This window comes from Portunus trituberculatus, chromosome 39, assembly GCF_017591435.1.
Source record: "Portunus trituberculatus isolate SZX2019 chromosome 39, ASM1759143v1, whole genome shotgun sequence".
In the NCBI taxonomy this organism is placed as follows: Eukaryota; Metazoa; Arthropoda; class Malacostraca; order Decapoda; family Portunidae; genus Portunus; species Portunus trituberculatus.
Genome location: NC_059293.1, coordinates 22,151,287 through 22,173,158, shown reverse-complemented (window position 1 = coordinate 22,173,158; position 21,872 = coordinate 22,151,287). Strand labels below are relative to the sequence as shown.

The 21,872-nt window shown below is 39.9% G+C and overlaps 2 protein-coding genes across 3 annotated transcripts; one reads left to right on the top strand and one right to left on the bottom strand.

Annotated features, from left to right (window-relative positions):
* The first annotated feature begins 1,790 nt into the window (after positions 1 to 1,790).
* On the top strand, positions 1,791 to 7,666 carry LOC123515382 (adipocyte plasma membrane-associated protein-like). The gene is made up of 8 exons (XM_045273903.1): positions 1,791 to 1,946; positions 2,885 to 3,020; positions 3,301 to 3,518; positions 3,978 to 4,094; positions 4,508 to 4,676; positions 4,823 to 4,957; positions 5,054 to 5,327; positions 5,448 to 7,666. Exons 2-8 carry the CDS (start codon positions 2,896 to 2,898, stop codon positions 5,874 to 5,876), a joined length of 1,467 nt encoding a protein of 488 aa, XP_045129838.1. The 5' UTR covers positions 1,791 to 1,946; positions 2,885 to 2,895; the 3' UTR covers positions 5,877 to 7,666.
* On the bottom strand, positions 7,660 to 18,381 carry LOC123515383 (splicing factor U2AF 35 kDa subunit-like). Of its 2 annotated transcripts, none has more exons than XM_045273904.1 (7): positions 18,230 to 18,381; positions 14,814 to 14,901; positions 11,299 to 11,365; positions 10,595 to 10,743; positions 9,999 to 10,132; positions 9,713 to 9,805; positions 7,660 to 9,462 (listed from the first exon to the last, which is right to left on the bottom strand). In XM_045273904.1, the coding sequence occupies exons 1-7, from the start codon at positions 18,364 to 18,366 to the stop codon at positions 9,297 to 9,299; spliced, it is 834 nt and encodes a 277-aa protein (XP_045129839.1). In that variant the 5' UTR covers positions 18,367 to 18,381; the 3' UTR covers positions 7,660 to 9,296. The 2 variants fall into 2 exon arrangements, with proteins under 2 accessions (XP_045129839.1, XP_045129840.1); XM_045273905.1 differs by lacking the exon at positions 18,230 to 18,381 and adding an exon at positions 16,205 to 16,354.
* Between the last annotated feature and the right edge of the window lie 3,491 nt (positions 18,382 to 21,872).

The window sequence follows — 21,872 nt, the reverse complement described above, 5'->3', positions numbered from 1 at the left end:
TAGACAAAATGTGTGTGTGTGTGTGTGTGTTTGTTGGGATGTCAGCAAAATATTTGGGATCATGCAGTAACCAGGAGAAAGCAAGAACGAAGGGTTCAAGATTTAAGTAATGTATCGGAATTAAGGATATGGTTCTCCAATCGAGTGGTTGACAAACAGAATGGAATCAACGATCAGGTTGTTAGTGCTGAGTCGTTAGGGAGCTTTAGAAGATTAGACAGATTTATGGACAAGGATGATAAAAGAAAATAGCTATATTTTACACGAGGATTGCTACGTGTACACCTATATGCATGGTTTCTTGCAGACTTAATTGCAGCTTCCATTATTTTCTTATGATATAACACTTGTGACGCAGGCATAATTCTTAGGGTCAGTGATCAGGATAGAATGAGAAAATAGTGTTCGTTAAAAAAAAGGTTTAATAACTATAATAACAATGAAAATATAATAATATACTAATATCAATAGATTTATTACTGGTGACAACAACAACAACAACAACAATAATAATAATAAAAATAATAATAATAACAATAATGACAATAATAATGCTGCGACCCTCCTTCAGTTTCTTCTTCAGGGAGGGAACGCCTCACAATCTTCTCGGGATTCGGGGCGTGTGTCGGGGAGAAGGGCTTTACCTGGGTGGCGAGGCTCGGCTGGGGTGGAGCGGCGGGCAGAGCGCTCTCTCAGGCCTGGCTGTCTGCTTCTATAGCACCCACTCTCACTCAGCTCAGTCACACAGTGGGGAGAAGGAAACACTTCTTCCTTATTTCTCTATATTACAGCAACTATACACGAGTCACCGGGAACAGGACAGGTGGCGGCGGCACACAGGACGGGGCAGGGGGCGGCAACAAAGTACGGGTAACACTTTGTTAGTTCGTCAGGCACTTCACTGTCTCTCTGTCTCTCGTTCACTCTCTGACTGGTCCCCAGAGTACGACTTGTTCCTTCGAGGTCTCTTGCTACACTCCTGTCCTTTGTCCTCGTCGGTGCCACACAGTGCCCCACAGACCACGCCTCCTGTGCCGTCGCACCTGCCAGGCAATGTCCTTACGAGTCTATTTCAGCTTATTAGGTAACGCTATCTACCTTAACCGCTAATTACCAATATATCCCTGATAATGCTGGCTACAAGCAATTCACACATGCATGCCTTATTTACACGGTACCGTATGACAATTATCCCAGGGCTGGCCAGTGCCCTCACCCATACACACACACACACACACACTCTTATCTCCCCGTGACCTCCGGGGTCACATCTCCTCCGTCATGGAGGCCTAGCTCAGCGTCCCTTCCATTAAGGTGTGACAGTTTCATAAACACGAGCAACCAACACTTCGTTCACCCTCTAGCTAAAGTCTGCACATATGTACTCATATGTACTACCCATGTGTACTCTCTTATGACGCTGCTCCACACACACAGGCACACGTACATATCTGGGAGGCTGCTGCAATACACCTTCGCAACAATAATAATGATAATCCTCTCTCTCTCTCTCTCTCTCTCTCTCTCTCTTGAAGTGCAAAATGATCTTCGCAGTATTAACTAAGAGTGGCATCAGTGCAGAGTGAGAACTATGTGCAATGACCGTAGTAAGATGCCTATCAACAATGTTTCAAATCAGTAGTGTTATACGCCAACCGAGATCGGTACTGATAATAATGACAATTAATGATCGCGTTTGTTCTAGTTGAAATGTACAAACCCCTTCATAGAAGAAAAATAAGAGAGATGTGTGGAGTAACAAACCAACAAATTGACGAAAGGACCGAGGTGAACTGCCGAAGTAGCTCAGTGCCGAGTTGTCCTCAGCAATTAAGAGTTGAGTGAGTGACCCCCGAAGGGCCGTAACAACCGGCTGGCGAGCAGGGTGACTGGGTGATCTGACTCGACCACTCGTCACATCCAGGCCTACTATTCCGTCCAGGCAGGTGAGGAAGGCCAAGGAGGACAGATGTATCGCCGTGTTTCCACTTACTAATGACAAATGTTTGGGTTGAAGCGGCGAGGCAAGATAGAGTGTTGGTAGGGGAGTCAGCCCCCCCAACACAAGTCTGGGAAAGTATATTCAGTCTGAATGGAAATGCACTTTATTACGACTGGTAATGTGTAAATTTTGAGTCTTTGGAGGACAAAGACAACATTTAATTTTGTTTATTTTTATTTATTTATTTTAGTGTAACTCCGAAAATGTGGCTGCTTGGCGGCTGTGTCACATATTTTCTTAACTGAATGGATTAGAAAGGAATGGCAGCTAGGGACAAAAAGCATGTATGAACTGAACTAAACTGAAGTGTGGTATTAGCTATAATGGCAGTGTGATTTCGTGATATAGAAGACTGACAACTACATGAATGGGTTCTCGGTAAAATTACAGCACTGCTTCCATCCTTTTAACTTAAATCACTCAAAATATCTTATTCATATCCCCAAAAAATTCAGATTGGTCAGTAGCAGATGTTTTGCACATAACTGGGTTCTGTAACTCTTGGATCAATAATTTCCTCCAGTAGCCCAATAGCAAAGCACATCACACCATTTATGTATTCAACAGCTCTATGACTTATGTGGTTACAGTTATTTCATTGCATCTTCTTTATCACAGCAAAAACAATGTTTCTGGTTAAATTTGTGATGAGAGGTTCTTTTGTATATAAAATATAAATGGAAATGGAGAGAAAAAACTATAGATCAAGTTAAACAGAAGTAGTCATTAATGAAGTGTTTGAAACAAAGACTGTAGCTTCTCATCTAGTACATCTGTCCTTTCAAGACAACTTCCCAAGACTGGAAATAATAATGATAGCACGGGGTTGTGATGATGCACAAAGTTTAAGCAGATAACTTGAGAAATTGTTGGTGTGTACAGGTTGTGAGACAATGGGGTTGTTGAGGAGGCTGGTGTGGCGCACGGTGCGCCTGCTGTTGGATCTAATTGTGGTGATGGTTGTGTTTGCGCTGATTCCTGGTGTGCCACCCCACGTCACCTACAATGTTTATGAAAGGTGAGACTTAGTGGAACATACCAGAGTATGCACCACAAGTTTTATCAATGGTATGAAATTAACAAATTTAGATTGATTTTATATCTGTAACTCTGAATTTCAGTCTATAGTTTTTTTAATTGTATGAAATTAACAAATAAGGGTCAGTTTCTATATATCTAACTAGAGATGCAATTGTTAATTTCATGAATGTAGTGATATGATAGTTTATAGGTTGATTTAGTTATCTCTTGAACAGTAAGACTTGAAGTAGCAAAAATATAAACAAATATTCTTGCAGGCTTCCACCTCCTTTGCCACTGGAAGGAGCTTTGGCAAGGAACACAAAGTTGAACATTGCTGAAAGGATCCTGGATGGAAGGATCACAGGGCCAGAGTCAATCGCCTTCCGGGCAGATGACGAGATCTTTGTGAGCCTTCACGGGGGCAAGATACTTCGGCTATGGGGACCCAGGTTTGACCACTTCAAGATCGTGACTTCCATTGGACCAGGATGTGGTGGGAGGCCTGTGTTAGCACCAGTATTTTAGGATTAGAGTTGACCAGCATGAAACCACAAGGTCATCACCCTTGCACTCAATTAATGAGTGAAATGTGAAATACTGAGCTATGTGTTATCCTGGGAACAAAATGTGGAGAGAGCTTTCACTTCTCCCACTCCTCCCTTTCTATTCCTTATGGTGTTGGTAGTTAAGAAAGACAACTTGGGAGAGACTCCTTTGACATGTGACTTCTTGTATGTACTGAAAATTATTCCAATGTCTGAAAATTTTGTATGCCCTTGTAATGTCACATCATATTTTGAATGAATATTATGTAAAGTTAAGCAGACTACAACATTGGTGACATTGGTTATACATTATGTGATACAATGTAAACATTAGTTTTCGATTGGCTTCTACATAGTAGTGGTGTGGTTGTGTATAGTTCATGTCTTAAGAGCATCACCTTCCTCAGATGGCCCATGGCAAGAGAAAAAGTGTGGCCGTCCCCTCGGCCTCAGGTTTGGCCCAGATGGCCGACTCCTGGTGGCTGATGCCTACCTTGGCCTGTTTGCAGTGGATGTGGACACAGGTGAGTCATAATGAAATCTTACATGGAGGGTTGCAATATTTTGAAGAAGCCGTCACCAAACAACATAAACCTCAATCAGTGGTGATCATCTGCTTAAGCACAGTTCCTGTGTTTAGTTTATGTCTCTGATTATGTGTCAAGATGTTATATTCAATATCTTTAGTTTTGAAAGCAGGCATAATTTTTCTATCAGTGAGGTTCCAGCAAACCACTAGCAATGCCAAGCACCCTGCTGGGTGTTATTCAAATTTCTAAATAGCTATATTAGGTTGAAAAACCTATGTTAGGAATGACATCAGGTTTGCTGTGAGTGTACACTGTATAGTCATGTTATTGATTTAGAAATAATGCAATTGTAATCACAAACATTGAAGTGTTTTACTCTACTAAGGTTAATCAAACTTACTCATCAGGAGATAAGGAGTCACTTTTCAATGTGACAGAAGAGATAGACGGTGCAGCACCGATGTTACCTGATGACCTTGATGTTGACAAGGATGGAAATATTTACTGGTCAGATGCATCATCAGTCTCACATCTGTGTGACAGCATGACAGAAATGATGAGTGATCCATCGGGAAGGTTAGTATGACAAAATAACATTTATCAGTGCTACATCAAACATTTACCTAGTTATTCTACGAAAGGTGAATCATGGCATCTAGAAGTCCGATTTAAACTTAAACGTCTTGTAGATGAAATTGAAGTTGTGGTGTCTTACTTTACAGGATCATCAAATTTGACCCCAAGACTGGCACCAACACTGTGCTGGTCCGGAATGTCCACTTTGCCAACGGGGTGCAGCTTTCTCCTGACCAGGACTTCTTGATTTTCTCAGAGACATTCAAATTCAGAGTGCTTAGGTAAGACTCATTTTAACTAAAATAGGTATATGTATTAGTTATTAGTTCAAGTTCTATTGCATTGCTGATTGTAGCTAATCTTTCAACCTTTCTCAGATACTGGTTGAAAGGACCAAAGGCTGGCCAGTCAGAAGTGTTTGTGGACCGCCTGCCAGGATTCCCTGACAACATTCGGCCAAAGGAAGATGGCGGTTACTATATCTCTCTTGTGTCGTATGCCACTGAACGCAACAGACAACTCTCTGCAGCCCTCAGTCCCTTATCATTTGTCAGGAAACTGATTCTGAGATTGATGACTGTTACGAAGATTCTCTTTGAAACTGCCAACAGTATTTATCCTAGTGTGTACATTGAAAAGTTAGCACAAAAGGTAAGATTTAGCTGTAATGAGGTGATTCATTACATCTTGTGTAATTTATCTGTGAAAATACTGCAAAACAGAAAATGTTATGAACAAGATATTTTTAACCAAATTATCATTGATTTCCAGACTCTTCACTTAGAGCCAGTGACAGCCATGACTATTCGTGAAACAAACTTGACCATTGTGGTGGAAGTGGATGCTGATGGGAAGATAGTGGACTCTTTACAAGGGGACTCGGGCACAATTGTTCTTGTATCAGAGACACAGAAAGTTGGAGAGAACCTCTTCTTTGGCTCTCCATACAACAAGTACCTGGGACGCCTGATGCTCAACCCACCCACCATGGAGGTAGAGGGGAAGGAGGTCAGGATGAAGACTGGAGACACAAATGAAGATAAAGGAAAGACAAGAGATGAATCACCTGATGAACTATTGCAAGAGGAGAAAAAACAAGTTATAGAAGAAACACAGGAGAAAGGTGCTGAAGTGAAATCTGAGAGTGAAACAGAAACAGAAAGCCATGAAACACAGTCAGATACAAAAGATGAGCTTTAAGAACCACAAAAAAATTTAGCTTTTGTTTCAAATAAATGTGGCTTGACTTGGCATGCCTCCTCTTATATACACTTGAGACACACAGTACTTCTTTCATCATAGTTCCATTACATAACCTTGCCAGCTGAATTGTAGACATACATGGGTATTTGATGCTGATTCTATCATACGTGACTAACCTGTGTTTGTCAAGTATTCTCAGTATACAAGAAAAATCCCCTATTATGTGAGTAGCAGCTGTGGTGTAGCCGATTGGTGAGGTGCATTTTCCTCACACTGCACACACACTACAATTTCAAATTTTGTTTTACAGTTTTATAATTTACCTTTGCCATTATGTTTTACTGTTGCTTTAGTGCTTGATGTTTTTTGAGACAGTGCTGAAATGAATATTGAAGGGTTAAACAATGCCTGGTGGAACATAACCCACTTGTAATCAATATGATGATAGGTTTGGTGTATGGTAAATCTCATTATACGAGCTTTTTGCAGAACATAACTCACATATAATGAATGCCTGGTGTATAACTGACATGGAAAACTTGTTATACATAATGTGTTTTCTGCTTGCAGTTGCTGGCCGTTAGTAAAATTAATTCATTGGTTATTTTCAATGATGTGCCATATGTGACTGCTTTGAGGAAGCTGTTCAAAGTTGGCAGTGGTGTGAAAGGTAAGCATCATCTTACATGCCAGGAAGTTGTGTAATATTGTTTAGGTACTGAAGTGATTGCTCAATTACATTCCTTTACCGTTTTGTTTGTACATGTATGCTGGTGTTGACTCTGTCCGTCGATGTGGGTGTTGTGTTTGAATGCAGTGGACAGTGGCAGCATTTTGTGGTCATTGTCTCTTGATCACTCATGGAAAGTTAAGGATTTAAACCTCTATGGCACTAGCTTGCTCTATCAAATATGTCCATTCACTGACTTGTACATGTTTTCCTATAAAAGACAAAGGCAAAGCCAGTAATACTTTTTAGACTAGGAATTTACAGAAGTTTTCTGATGACCCATGATTACAAAATACCTTGTCATTATGTTCACTGAATAATGGATATTAGCACTATGCATTTTTGCAAGGAGTCATTAGTATTTTATGCTTTCTTTCTCTGAAATACTCACTCTATGTACATTGCCCATAAATCTTGATTGGTATCTTTTGAATCATTCTGGTCATATGTTTGAAGGACAAGGTGATAGGGAATGTGCCTTTACTAAAAACTTTCCCTTCTTAAAAGCCACATTGAATTAGGTGATAAGCTTTAAATGAGAAAAGTTAAAGGTGAGCTGTTTAACTGCATGGCTTGATTTGTAAATATTTGTATACATGTTTGGTGGTGGGCAGATCAGAGGCACTTTGAACAAGACTGGGTCCAGATGAATGGTGAAGTTTATGCTGAATGACAGAGGAACAATGTGAACACATTATCATGTAAAGTCCCACAACAAATCAGATGATTATTGGATACTAAATGCACAATCTGCTAATAACACATGCTTAATAATGTGCAGCTTATTAACTTGGTTATAGGCAGGATAAAGAGGAATGGGTCACAAGTGGCTTAAGGAAACCTGGAGCAACACACATTAGGTCCTGTCTTGACAACCTGTTGATGGGTGCACAGGTGGACCCAGTTTTATTTGCACTTCTAATATTAACAAGAAATATTTCTTGTATAGGAGATATATGAAATATTTTTTCTGATTTTTTTGTGTACATACTACCTCCTGTAGAAAGATATGAGGTGAACAGGAAAGAAGACATGTAATAAAAATACATAAACAGTTCTAGCTTTTTTATTTAGTCGATGTTGCTGCTGTGTCCTTGAGAAGTGAACAGCATGCAGTGTTGTGGACCTTTAGGTCTAATATTCTTTGGTCAGCTTTCACAAAGAGAGTGTAAACTGTTGCAGGTCTGATCTCTCAAACCTTCTATCTCTGGAACACAGGATTACTTTTCTGCATAGACTATTTCAAATGAACATGCAGCAAGTTTTCTGTTAATCCATCTACATTTATATCTGCACCTATTCGGTTGTTAACAATTATTGCAATATTACTTATCATAAATTATCTGAGCTACTTAGTAGCTAACTTTCATAAGAACAGTGTTATCTCTTGTATGTGCAAGTCTCTTGTGTCTTCACAACAAAATTGTAGTATATATAGTACTGGTAAAGGTGAACATTAGGCATGTCAGTCCTTAACTTTCAGGATAATGGAACAAAACAAGCTAGCGGTAAAGTCCTCCCACATTTTATGGTGTCAGTCACCACTGCAACCACCATTTGTCTATTTTGGCCCACATATCTATTTATATTTGAGTATGAATAGCCATTGACTTGCAATAGACTAAACGGACATCCCTTTTTTCCAGTTTGAGCCAGTCTATTGATACTGCCTCCCACCATCCCATCCTCCTTACTTTTACTCATCTCTATCTCCATATGCCTTCTTCTCTTACTCCTTCACCTTAAAAACTTAACTTATGCACAAGGGTATACAGTTTTCAACATACAAGTTGCAAAGAACAACTTCAAAAGAGTGGAATGTAAGATAGTGACCTAAAAATCAAAACCTGCATCATTTGTTATGAGAATCAATACAAATATCATTTGTATAATTGCAAGGTAAGTTTTGTGAATTACCAAAACTCCCTGCACTTCCTGACATACTTGTGGCCACAACACCTATTAAAGATGTCAGGTCGGCCAGTAACCACTCATGGGCAAATGGCCACCAATGCTTGGTGGTCATGCCAATATTCCTTAATTTGGTGATTTATGGAAGAAAATCAACCACCACACCAATTTTGGTCAAATCTAACATGTAAATTGGAAGTTCATAATATTAAAGTAACTTGAGATTCTACCCTACATAGCTAAGAATATTTTCATTCCCTGATCTATCATTAAAATTCTATTTTACAACCCTGTCTGAGTGAGCAACACACAAACATAAAAGCACACACAAATGGAGCTGACATGTGCTGGCTGACCCAGGCAGACTGTGCTTACCCTCACACGGCACAGCCAATGAGTATCAAGTAGACTAGACGAGTACCAATTCAAGACTGGCATACAACTTAAAATAACTTTGATCTTATAAATAGATAAGAAACAATGACATATAAATAATATCAAGATAATAAAATCCTTAGTTAATCATAATCTACTATAAAACAAAATGGATTCAGCTATGAATTCCACATTTCCTGTCACAAAAGCTTGAGCTTTGCACAAGTATAGTTTAACGGAATTAGCTGCAACAAATCACTTACTATGAATAAATAAGACATACAAAGAATACAAAAACAATTAAGTAAAGGGTTCTGAGAACATACTAAAGCAAATGTTACACTCCTTTCCATTGAGAGCACTGAGATCATTTATCCTCATCACCAAGAACCACCTGAGCACTAAAACCTCCCAAACCTGCCTTCACGCTCCTTGTCCTGCGAGTGCGACCGGAACCGCTCCAAGGATGCCGAGTTGTCTCGATACTCTCGCCGCCGTGACCGAGACCTGGAGTGTGACCTGCGGCTCCGAGACCTTGACCTGTGGCGATTGCTCCTGCCGTGAGATCTGAAAGATGACACATGTTCAGTTATCCATAATGGTACCTCAAGAACTGACTGCATGACTCTTACTGTGCACTGAATCACTGCACCAAACCAACACTGCAAGAGGATCATCAATTTCAGCCACTGATTTTTTTTTTCTCTCTATCAGAAAATGAAAGACATTGAACATTTTTAATCTTTACAGATCAATTACATACATGAAATTCTTGAGGTGCACATGGCCACACATTCACATGCATCCTCACCCTCACCTTCTTCGCTTTCTGCTGTACAGTTCTCTCCTCAGCTCTCTGGAGATGGGCTTGAGGTGCATGAAGTTACAGAAGCCACTCCTTGTACACTCTCTGAGGCAAAGATATTGTCAATGTGACCACAGAAAATTCAATCTCTGACATGTATATTTTTTCCATTATGGAGAACAATCTAATTTTATGAATGAACTGTAAGCTGAAAAAGTCCCTAAACTTCCATATCTTGCTGTCACTACTATTCAAACCTGATTATCTATGTAAATAAAAAAATAAAAGTTAAGCTGACCCCATTTCATACTGGCGGCAACATGCTTCTCGGAAGTCTGTGACTGGACTGAGTTCTGCATTTATGGCACGACCTCCAAACCACCTATTGTTCAGGTCCACCACTGCCTTCTCTGCATCCTCCTCATACTTGAACTTCACGCCAGATGTGCAGAAGGAAAAGAGAAACAAAGGTAAGTTATTAAAAAATTATTTTATATATATCTGTATTTCAGATTGAGTAACCCCTTAAATGATGATAAGCCAGACAAAACCAAATCTTTCTTCATTGCAAGCACAGATATACAGAGAAAAGGAATTTATTGTGGCATGCAATAACTGTTCCATTATTAACTTAAAACCAAAAGGCCAAACCTTTCACAACCAAGACCTCAAAACATTAAAAACAAAAGAATATAAGGGAAGATATAAGAAGCCACCAGGCATACATATGCAATACCTATCTATTTTCACTATCACCCCAATCCATAAAACTGTGTCTTTTAAGGTTCCTTTATGATGAACGACTAACATGGTCATCATAAGTGCCATAATTTGGGTGAGTGTCCCTTGTGCCCTGGACACATTATATAATATGTAACAACATCTCAATCTCACCTTGATGTAGACATTGCCAACTAAGTGATCCCCCAGGTTGTCACATACATTCATCTCTTCAATCTCGCCATAGCGGTCCTCGCACTCCACAAACACCTCCTCAAAGAAGTTGTCATAATGTTCCTGCATCTCCTCATCGCTCACTGTGGCTGTGCAGGAAAGAAGGATGTTACTCTGAGTGTTGATTAGTAATTCATCCCACTGTCTTCCATGGAGTGAAGTAATGGTGAGATGATACAAAGTTTCTTGCATGATGCCACAGCAACTAAGGTCATGTGCCACTGGATTATAAAATACTACACCATGAAAATACCATAAATGTTGAAGTGAATGGTAAAAGTAACAAAAATAGGACAAAACTAAAATTCTAAAGAAAAGAACAAAAAGCCTAAAAAAGTGAAAACTACAAATTAATTGGGAAGGAATATAAATGTATCTGTGGAGCAAAAATACAAGGTAAGCAAGAACTGATCTTTTCCCACACCTCATCACTTCTGTCAGCTGTACAGAGTTTCCATCACAATGACAGAATGTAATTGAAGATAGATGGAGAGTGAAAGTGGATGAGAAGTGAGTTTGCAATACATGATGACACATACATCCTCATTAAAACAGTATCTAATCATTATTGAAACAAGGTATTCTTTAAAATATTCTTATCTGTGTCTTCTTTCAGATCACAAGTGTTGCTATCAAGTACTCACAGTGTGAGCCATCTGCTGACTTGGCCGAGTTCTGGGGATTGCAGTACAAGTTGAGGATGAGCACTGTCTGTAAAATACACTCAATTAGTCTACACATATGAAAGAAATCCTATTTGTTACCTTAATTGATCAAAAAAGTCAGCCAAAAAACACATCCTCTAGTTATCAAAGTAACCCTCCAAAGTCATGTCAAATGCAGTATGGTTAATCTACATCTGCTGTCAATTTTACTCACATTTCAAGGATGATGGGGACTGCATGAAAGAACTTCAACAGAAATTATATAACTCTAAAGTTCAATCCAAGACATGCTGAGATCCACAAATCTTCAGCAAACACAGCATGGAATAATATATACCACACGTGTACAACAAACTCTCCAACTTAGCAGACTCAAAATTACACATAAAATTCATGAATATCATTAAAACAACCAGATAAATCAACAAACTGTATATAAATCATTAATGGCACAATCTTGTGTTTGGCTGTGTAGTGTGCGATGAATGTCATGCTCAATACATACTGGGTTTCTCTTGTGATAAAGCTAAATACAACTAAGTGTCTTATATGTTGCTTAGACCTCTTGGATGTGTTGTTGCTCAGCTGTGAATTTTGAAGCTGGAGTGTTTGCTATACACATATACACTATATATGAAATTATCCTGATTAGATTAACTGATGAAGTATTTAAATATTCCGAAGTAAAGCTACTATTACTTCATAAAGTAGTACATCTCAATTTTCTAACAATGTCACACAGTATCCAGTGTTTCATATTCATTTGAGTTAACACTTAAGCTGCCTTCCCACCACATGCAAGGCAGCATCCAAGAAAGAAGCATGGGAAACAAAACAACCAAACTAGAGAAAATAAATGCCGCCTCCTTTCTGCTTTTGCTTTCTGGGGACAAGAAAGTCTCCAAGGGGAAGGACTTGCAGCCCTCCACCCTGCCCTGTGTTATACCAAGTGTTAATACTTTCTTAAAGTCCACCTGTAATTTTTACAAAGTTTGGCTTATAATAGGGAAGTAAATATAAAGCCCTTTGATCCCAGGGCTGCAAAGTGCTCTCCCCAAGGTGGGGTGGCAGCGGGAGGAGCAGAAGGGGTGTGTGGGGTGTTACCTTTGCCTATCTCCTGGAAGAGGGTAGAATATTGCATAATGCATATCCGGAACACACTGTAAACAAACACATCATGTAAATACTGGATTGACTTAAAACTTACATAGATGCTTGATGCTAAGAAAGTTTTACAAAGTAGAGCATCACTCCCAGAGTCTGGGCTGGCCACTGAATGTGCCGCTCTATAATGCAACAGTATAACATCATTACTCAAGAAACTATTCCTTTCCTGGTAAAAAGAGAGTACTCTAAATTCCTGATACAGATCCATAAAAACTAATTCACTCAATGGAACTTAGTTGCAGAGTTGCCATATATAGTATATAATGAGTATGTCATCTACACACAAGTACTGTGTTTTGGCTGCAAATTCAATCAACTGTATGAGGCACCACAATAATAGGCATAATATATATATATATATATATATATATATATATATATATATATATATATATATATATATATATATATATATATATATAAATATAACCTGACCTAAAAGCAAGACCTTACAGTAATGCTAAGTTCATTCAACTAAACAACAGATAACCATTGCTATAAACACAAATATAATATCAAATATAGTATACATAATTATATGACATTATGAAAAATCTTGTAAAATGGGAACAGTTTAAGTTCAAATTAAAAACAAATATTTTATGTTATACTATATGAATAAGTTAATTCTTATTTAGAGGCACAGTTTCTCACTAGGGGAACAGACTCCTTTGAACCCATAAACACAGAGCCAGTTGAAGTAGCCACAAATCCTCTACCCTTGGCTGGTACGATGAAAATACATACTGAACAAGAACAAACTGGTGATCACTTTTAACCTTGGAATTTGTGACTACTCAAACTGATTAAGGTACAGACAACACTCCTCAGCCTAACTTCAAACCAACCACTCATGCATCCTGCACACACCACACCTGATGCAGCTTTGAACCCCAGAGCCATGTGAGAATGTACGTATGTATGTACCACCACACTACTCAGACTGTGCTCTGCTGCTGCCAACTAACAGTAAGCAGCCTAAGACAGGCACCACTCATCACAACACTACATGTCTGGAAGAGTGATACTGAAAACCTAACACTTGAGACAGGACAGGTGGCAGCTTTAGAGGAAGTAGCCTGCAGTATGGGATCTCATCCACCACAACTGAGAACTTCATGTTATTATATCATTTATTTCTTTGAACAATAAGTAAAATTATACTGATGTGCTACCCACACAAAAAATAGAATTAGTATTCATCATCAAAATTACCTGCATGATTATAACAGAAATACTATTGTCAAGAAACATGATTTGTCAGTACCTTGTTGACTGATAATTTAATATCTCTAAAATTTCTAAGCATTCTTATCAAAGTAATATTTGTGACCTAGAATGTATGCAAAAGATCCCATTCTGCATCAAAGTGGTCTTTGGGTAACATGCAAACATTTTGATAATCATGCATCACCAACAATACAACAAAAGACACAACAGGAAGAGATTCAGAAATAAAGCAAGAAGAAGAAGAAGAAGAAGAAGAAGAAGAAGAAGAAGAAGAAGAAGAAGAAGAAGAAGAAGAAGAAGAAGAAGAAGAAGAAGAAAGGGCGGGGTGTTACCAGAGCAAACTATGGATGTTTACTACATCATGGTGTGTATGAGTAACTGCAACCAGCATTCCTAAAGAGTAACTTGTAAGTACACAATCTCTGAATGCAACTCACTCATAGGATTTGAACTTCCTGTATATTGCAATGAAAAAGAACAGAGGTGGACAGTTTTATTTACCACACTGTATCATTTATGAATGCACAACTTAAAAACTTGTCACAGAATATGCAAGCAATAAGCAGCAGAACAGTGAGAATCCAACCACTTTGGTCCAAGGCCCTTACAATTCCCACCCCAGCTCAGTTTGGCATTCACTCTAAACATAAGTTACTACTGGGTTCTGTCTTTGAAAATTCTGCACAAAAATGGACTATCTCTGCATCTAAGTTTGTTTAAAATGGTAATACTGTATAATAACAAGGTCAGATGGAGGCTGTCAGGTGATATTACTGTAAAGCTAATGTAGCAAGTAGTTGAATGGTCAGATATCTCATGGAGAAATTTCTATTCTGAAAACACATGTTAAAAAACAAGCAACTGGAAAGTGTTTTGAGATTTATTGCTGCATTTAATGTGTTGCTTCAAGCACCATAAGAAAGGATGACTGATAATCACTACATGCTTGTATGGTAATCACTCAGCAGAATAGTTACTCTGTTGTAAGAAGAAATCATTGTCATTTTGGCAAAGAAATTCTTTCAAATGTAATCCTACAATGAGGAAAACTTCAACTTGACATGGTCTTCCCTTCAGTGGAGGTTTTCACATCATACCTGGCTAAATGTTGGTTTGTTGTGTATTCTGGAACACCGATCTCCATGTCGACAGGCTCCAATTTTAAAATAGAAACTGCAGTTCACTCTGGAATCCAAAGAAACAGTATTTTAGAATCAACATGAGTACAAATGGATCACATATTAAAGCAATACAGAAATACAGAGAAAGGATATTTCCCTGGCTAGCCACCACAGCATCACACATTAAGACACAGAGGTTGTTCTCACCTGATCAAATTAGTTCAAGAATATATGTGATGTTGTTTATTGTAAATATACTCAGAATGATCATGAAACATTAGCATTTTCTTTATGAGGCTAGATTAGATTCAGATTAATTCAGTTCATTAATTTCTTTGTGTTGATCAGTTTGAAAAAAGTTCATGTTTTGCAGAGAAATAATGTCTCAAAATTAGTTATTATTTCTGTAATTCCTTTTACTAGCATGAGCCGAGCCCTGGCACCTGGACGTGAGGGGACCTGCGTAGGTGCTGTGGAGCCAGAGGGAGCACCGGCTGGGAGGAAAAATGCATAGGGTACATGCTAAAGCTGGCTATGAAACCACCCTGCTGCTGGAGCCTCTATGAGGTATGTCTGCTGTGTACCAAGAGCCAACCTGAGGAAGACCCACAAGATGTCTTATTGCTGTGAGGAGTACCAGCTGCTGGGGAGTGCAAATGACAGGGACTCTATGCCACACCTTTGTAGTGAGCCTTTTAAGTCACATTACACCTTCTTGTGTGTGTTCTGCCAGAAGATCTATATGAATTTGTGCCTAGGTGTGTGTGAGTGTGGAGTGTTGGCCACACTGTAAAGACTTTCCGTCTCTGCTCCCAAAGGCAGTACAATCCCCTGCAAAGTTAGGTTAAAAAGGGATGAAGGGACTGCAGTCTCTCTGTTTGGTTAGGTTGGTTTAGGAAGACTTCTAAAGGGGTGCAGCCCCACGTTACGTTATAGGTCAAACTAATGAGCCCATATTTCCGTCATTTTTGTTCCCCTAATACAAAAAACGTCGAAAAAAAGTCTTTTCCCTCAGACTTTCATCAAAGGCAAATTTTCACTAATTTTTACCTTCCCACTCGAGAACACTGCTTCCTTACCACATCCCTAGTCTATCGAGGCTGGAAAGAAGCGACAATAGAATATATAGCAAGCTTCTGGTAAGGTTTCCTTAAAGACGTACATTAAATATAACACTGGCCCAGAAATAAAACAGCAGTGTCTCGAATTGAGTGAGGTGAGATGTCCGATCTGAGCCTGCCTGACCTGAGGCGGGATTTATCACCTGGCCGGGGGGCTGATGAGAGCTGACGGCACATTGACGCTGCCTATCACATAGTGTGTCAAGGGAATGAGGGATGGCAGTGTGGGGTGGTTGCATTTCTTACTTGTCCTTCTCGGTGCCAAAGATCGATGCCAGGTACTCGGCCATATTTACAAACACTGTTGTGAGACACGGGACGGCGACGCCCTCCGGTGGTGCCTCACAAAATATATACATGCACACACACATATCCCTTTTATGCACCAAGGAGAAATGGCAAATGTTAAGAAAAAGAATAAAAATCCTTTACATTTATTTCCTTAGCTAAAATGGTAAAAGAAAAAGAGAGGAATTGCAAACGAATTGTGAATTTATGCAGCCTTTAAAAATTTTTGCATGCGTTCCTATGAAACCATCCCACACTTGCCCAAACCATCACAATAAAAGTATACATTTTTAGACAAATTATAATAAAGAAAATGCAGAGAGAGAGAGAGAGAGAGAGAGAGAGAGAGACTGCCGGGGTGAAATATGGAGGGACGTTCAAAATTGTCAAGCCACAAGTTCAGACATCGCTAAGTTCTAGAGACAGATTAATAACATTTCAGCATTATTAGGAGGAGAAACACTCTGGAGAACCAAGCTCGTCATTTCTGTGCCCTTGAAAATAATCGTGATGAGAGCAGAACGTTTTTAAGGGTGTTTCTTTTTTAAGGTTCTAGTGATAGATTAACATTTCTACATTAATAACAGAAAAAAAAAAAACATTCTTGAGAACCCGGTTGGTCATCTGTGACCTTGGAAAACAGTCTTGGTGAGAGAGCAGAAAGTTTCAGAATATAGCACTTTATTACTGTTTAAAATGGTGGTGGTGTTTTTTTTTTTATGGTTCTAGTGACATGTTAACAAGAGAGAGAGAGAGAGAGAGAGAGAGAGAGAGAGAGAGAGAGAGAGAGAGAGAGAGAGAGAAATCCTACATTGAGCCGCTTTCCCTTGACAAGACACCAAAGCGCGCGCAGGCGGACACACACACACACACACACACACACACACACACACACACACACACACACACATTAACACTCATAATAATGATGATAACACTGTTGTTGTTGTTGCTGCTGCTGCTGAGCTATTTCTGCTGCTACTACTACAACACTCCATCACACACTTCGAATCCATTCCTCACTTTTTCCTCCTATAAATACACTTTACGAATTTCAGGTGACCAACAGCAGGAAATACTGAGAATTGAATGAAATGTTGACGAGCTGCCACGGGGAGGGACGAGGGTTGGTGAGAGGAGTGTTTTGATCCAGGTCATGGTTGGCGCCGGGCGGTCTGAACAGGGGTATACATAATTATTGCCTTACTTAACACGGTAATGAGCTATTTATCTATTTTGGTGGTTGATTCTGGCTTCCCTACATTCCCTTGGTGTCTGGAAACACAAGAGGATCCATGTAAACATTAGTGGACTGACTTTGGGGGAAGGCACTGCTGAGGTGTCTCTGTGGCCCAATATTTACGTACGTAATTCATTTCGAAAATCACCAGAAGAAAAAAGACACCCAGACAGGAATGCACTATATTTTTAGACGCGACAATTTGGTAAACTAATAACCCAAATATAAAAACGTAACCGGGTGGATTGTTTACAAAACGATCTCCAATGAGCGGTCTTTATTTGAAAATAACGGTGCACAAATACATCATAATGTCGAGAAGGAAAACACAGCCACACTAAATCATATTACATTTTCTGAATACGAAAAATTTTCCCTTTCCAACCAAATAAAGAAAACGCAGAGTCCTTCTCGTATTAAGAATTTTGTTTTCTATTTTGGTACCGTTAATTTTTTTAAATTTGAAAATACGAATAGTTAGACTAAACCTTATGGAATATTATTACTTGGATCATGTTTTCCGTATAATTTAAGTGTTATATCAAGCCCCAAAACAATCCTAGGCGTGCTAATTAAAAAAAAGTAATATTTTATGCAGATTTTAATGTTTTTTTTTTTTTTCGCTAAACCAAAACATAACTAGACTCGATTATATTGTGGCCTGAAATTTGCTTCATTTTGCTAATAACAAATCAGATAACAGAACAATGCCAACTTCATTAATAAAGGAGAACTATGCTTACCCTTTATGTCCAGATGCTTTTTTTTCTGCACGTTTGGCGAGTGATTTCACCTCCCCGTCCTCACTCTCACACTCCACCTCTCCCTTCCACTTCCTTCTTCTCCACCTTCTCGTACACCTGGATTCCTGAAAACACATAGGAACACATGCAAAATCCGAGAAAATACGTTTAAAGAAAGAATCGGCAGGCTGCTAGGCCGACCGGGGCTGAGCTGGGCGGGTGCGGGACAGAGAAGGGGCGGGGCGGGAGCGGGCCTGGAGCAGGACGGTGGTTGGTGGAGAGAGTGCGGGACGGAGCAGTGATTGGTGGAGAGGGTACGGGCGCGGGTGCCAGGGTTGTGTGGTATGTTATGATGTGTGATGGTAGTGGTGGTGTGGTGGTCTTGTGTGGTGTTGTGTGATATGTTATGATGTGTGATGGTAGTGGTGGTGTGGTGTGGCGGCGGTGGCGGTGGTGTGGTATGGCGTGTGATGGTATTGGTGGTGTGGTGTGCCGGTGGTGGTATGATGTGCTATGGTGTGGTATGGTGTGTGATGGTAATGGTGGTGTGGCGGTAATGGTGGTATGGTGTAGTGTGTTGTGGTGTTGTATGGTGTGTGATGGTAGTGGTAGTGATCTGGTGTGGTGTTGTGTGGTGGTATGGTGTGTGATGGTAGAGATGGTGGGTGTGGCGGTGCATGGTGGTATGGTGTGTGATGGTAGAGGTGGTGGGTGTGGCGGTGCATGATGGTGGATGTGGTGTGGTATGGTGTGTGATGGTAGTGGTAATGATCTGCTGGTGTGGTGTTGTGTGGTGATATGTATGGTGTGTGATGGCAGAGGTGGCGGTGATGGTTGTGTGCTGTGGTGTGGTATGGTGACTGCTGCCACTTGAACTGACGTGTGTGTGTGTGTGTGTGTGTAATGATAATAATAATGATAATGATAATAATAATAATAATAATAATAATAATAATAATAAGAAGAAGAAGAAGAAGAATTAACGGCTTATCAATACAAAAGGGAGCTGAGAGGCTGAAAATATACATTGAAGAGATACAGAGTATAAGCAAATAGTTTTACTTATAGAGTATATGCAAAATTCCAAACGTCACAACTCCGGCAGTTAGAGTTGAAAATGACGTCTTATAAAGGTCATTTATAGCCTTATAATTATGAAGCTAGGAAGAATTAAATGAAACCTTTAGGGATTGGTACAAATAAAGACATGAATCTCAATGTACGTATATGTAACAAAGTTGATTACGAATTAACAAAATTTGCCAACAGTAGTAGTGGTGGTTTTATTGTAACGGTCAGTGGTGGGAGGTGGAGTGAGGACAAGCTTCTTGTTATTGTGGCGGACTGCTCGTTTAGGCGGTGGGAAGTCAGGGGGTAGGAAGTGACGGTATCTTAAGGTTGTTGAGTAGTTTGGTTGCAAATTGCTGTAACTGTGGCTGGTGGAGGGAGGTCTGATACATAATCGTGATTACTCTGGTTGGGATATCAGCTCCATAGATCCTTTTGTCCACGAGATTGAGCAAAGAATAAGCTATACCACTTTAAATTTATTATTTGCAGAACTGAGATTTTTTTTTGTGTGAGAACATTTTTTTCGGTCTCCTAATGAAATCTCGCAAAACAAGATTATATATATATATATATATATATATATATATATATATATATATATATATATATATATATATATATATATATATATATATATATATATAGAGAGAGAGAGAGAGAGAGAGAGAGAGAGAGAGAGAGAGATGGTAATTATAATATAACTTGAAGGAAAATTCTCTCTCTCTCTCTCTCTCTCTCTCTTTTTACATAAAAGGCATATACAAGATTCATGGTAGCATTTACCCCAGGAAATGGAATAAACGCCACTTAAACTTATGAAAAAAACCCGTACGTAAATTGACTTTATTACTTTTTTCTCGTTGTATGATGACGTAAAATGTTATTGCGTGCACTCGTCGTGTTGGTGATGGACGTGGTGTTACTTATAGTCTCGTGGTACTTGTGGCGGATCATACAATTCTCTTTGAGGTAACTGTTACTTGATAATATGCCCGCCGCCTCGACCGCAAGATTACCACGGCAGCTGCATCTTTGATCCCAGGCAGAACTGATTCCACCCAGCCCACCTTGAGTATCAGAATTCACTTCTCCTTCAGGCTAATATATCCCCCGTCTCCCTTTCCCCAACACCACCCCAGGTCATCAGAGGCGCCCAGTTAGCCGTAAATAAAAAAAATAAATAAATAAAATAAAAAATTAAAAATCTATGAGAGGAAAACACAGCCGGTCTCACGGTCGCGGCGGATCCAAGAAACATCTGTATAGGATATGCCTTGCCAGGGATTACTGCAGCTATTCCAATGGACCTGAAGTAAGATCAGTGAGGGCTATTGGTGCTTACTAAGGATACACTGCGACATTTGAGTACAACGCTAACTGCAGAGAGAGAGAGAGAGAGAGAGAGAGAGAGCAAGTTTTGTTCGTGCAGGAAAGTGTAGATACCTTGCCGTCTTGTATAATACATAAGAGAACTGGTATTTTCATAATTAGCTACGTTCTGCATCTGCTGGTTCTGGAGACAAGAATCCTACCATCATTTTCTGCTTGTAGGATATACTTAGCTGTCCGTCTCTTCCAGGCTCCAGGTAATTACATCAGTGGAGAGCGTCAAAGAGGTGGTGAGGGGGACTAATAGTGCTGTGTGGAGGCGGTGGATAGAAGAGAGACACAAAGGGTGAGATAGATAGAGAAGGTGGGTGGCAGTAACAATTTTCGACCACAGCAAGGAACAAGAGAGGGAGTCGAAGGTCATGGCTCTAGGCGAAATAGGCGGAGGTGGGTGAGGGTGAGGGGGCAGAGAGCAGATGCAGTGGACATCGGAGAGACGAAGGCTGGGCAGCTGCCACCTTTATTAAGAACCACAAAACGTAGCCAGTGCTTATTATTAGGGAGGCGTGCTGAGACTCACCTGGTGGCTACGCGGACGCAGTTATTATTGTGCCGAGTGTTACTGTCTATGGTGAGCTTCCCTGTGCGTCGCTAATGGACGAGGAAACCTGTGGCGTTCATGTCCGAAGAATAAAGAAAAGCACCGGAGACAAGTGATAACCGCAGGTGGACGTCCTTGCTGGCCATGGCACGGAGGAGCCGCCCCGCCACACGCTACTTGCTGCCACCTGCCTAAACTTTATGAAACTTTTTATTTGAATAACTATTATCGAACCACACGTCTGCAGCACTGTGTCTTTAATTTCTAATAGTCGCATGGGAAATTTGTTCATTCCTGGCTCAGCTCTTCCTCCACTGCACGACCCAAGAAAGTCGCCGCCTCAAGAGGCGCGACGAACATTTCCGCCCGTTCTGCGTGTCAGATACAGAATACATTTACTGCGGTGTGTGGAGGGCCGACAAGGAGCGATGCTTACCCCTGTATATAGTAGGGCGGATAGAGAGATAGATTAATGAAAAGAAACAGACGACTGATGAGGAAGGCAAAGTTTACTGTTTGATATGGTATAGTAATGAACTAATATCCTCTTTGTGCCTCTTGGTTTGCCATCATTGGTTAAACTCTAGTATATTGATGTCATAACATCATTTTTCTATTTAACACATGATTATTGCAACACAT

Bases quoted from the DNA above. Each gene is read 5' to 3' on its own strand.
- LOC123515382 (XM_045273903.1), top strand. From the start codon at position 2,896: ATGGGGTTGTTGAGGAGGCTGGTGTGGCGCACGGTGCGCCTGCTGTTG. The intron at 3,519-3,977 runs GTGGGAGGCCTG...CACCTTCCTCAG, and splicing joins TTCCATTGGACCAGGATGTG to ATGGCCCATGGCAAGAGAAA. The intron at 4,677-4,822 runs GTTAGTATGACA...CTTACTTTACAG, and splicing joins ATGAGTGATCCATCGGGAAG to GATCATCAAATTTGACCCCA.
- LOC123515383 (XM_045273904.1), bottom strand. From the start codon at position 18,366: ATGTGTTTTCAGGAATCCAGGTGTACGAGAAGGTGGAGAAGAAGGAAG. The intron at 14,902-18,229 runs GTAAGCATAGTT...TTTGGATTCCAG, and splicing joins AAAGCATCTGGACATAAAGG to AGTGAACTGCAGTTTCTATT. The intron at 9,463-9,712 runs GTGAGGGTGAGG...GTCATCTTTCAG, and splicing joins TACAGCAGAAAGCGAAGAAG to ATCTCACGGCAGGAGCAATC.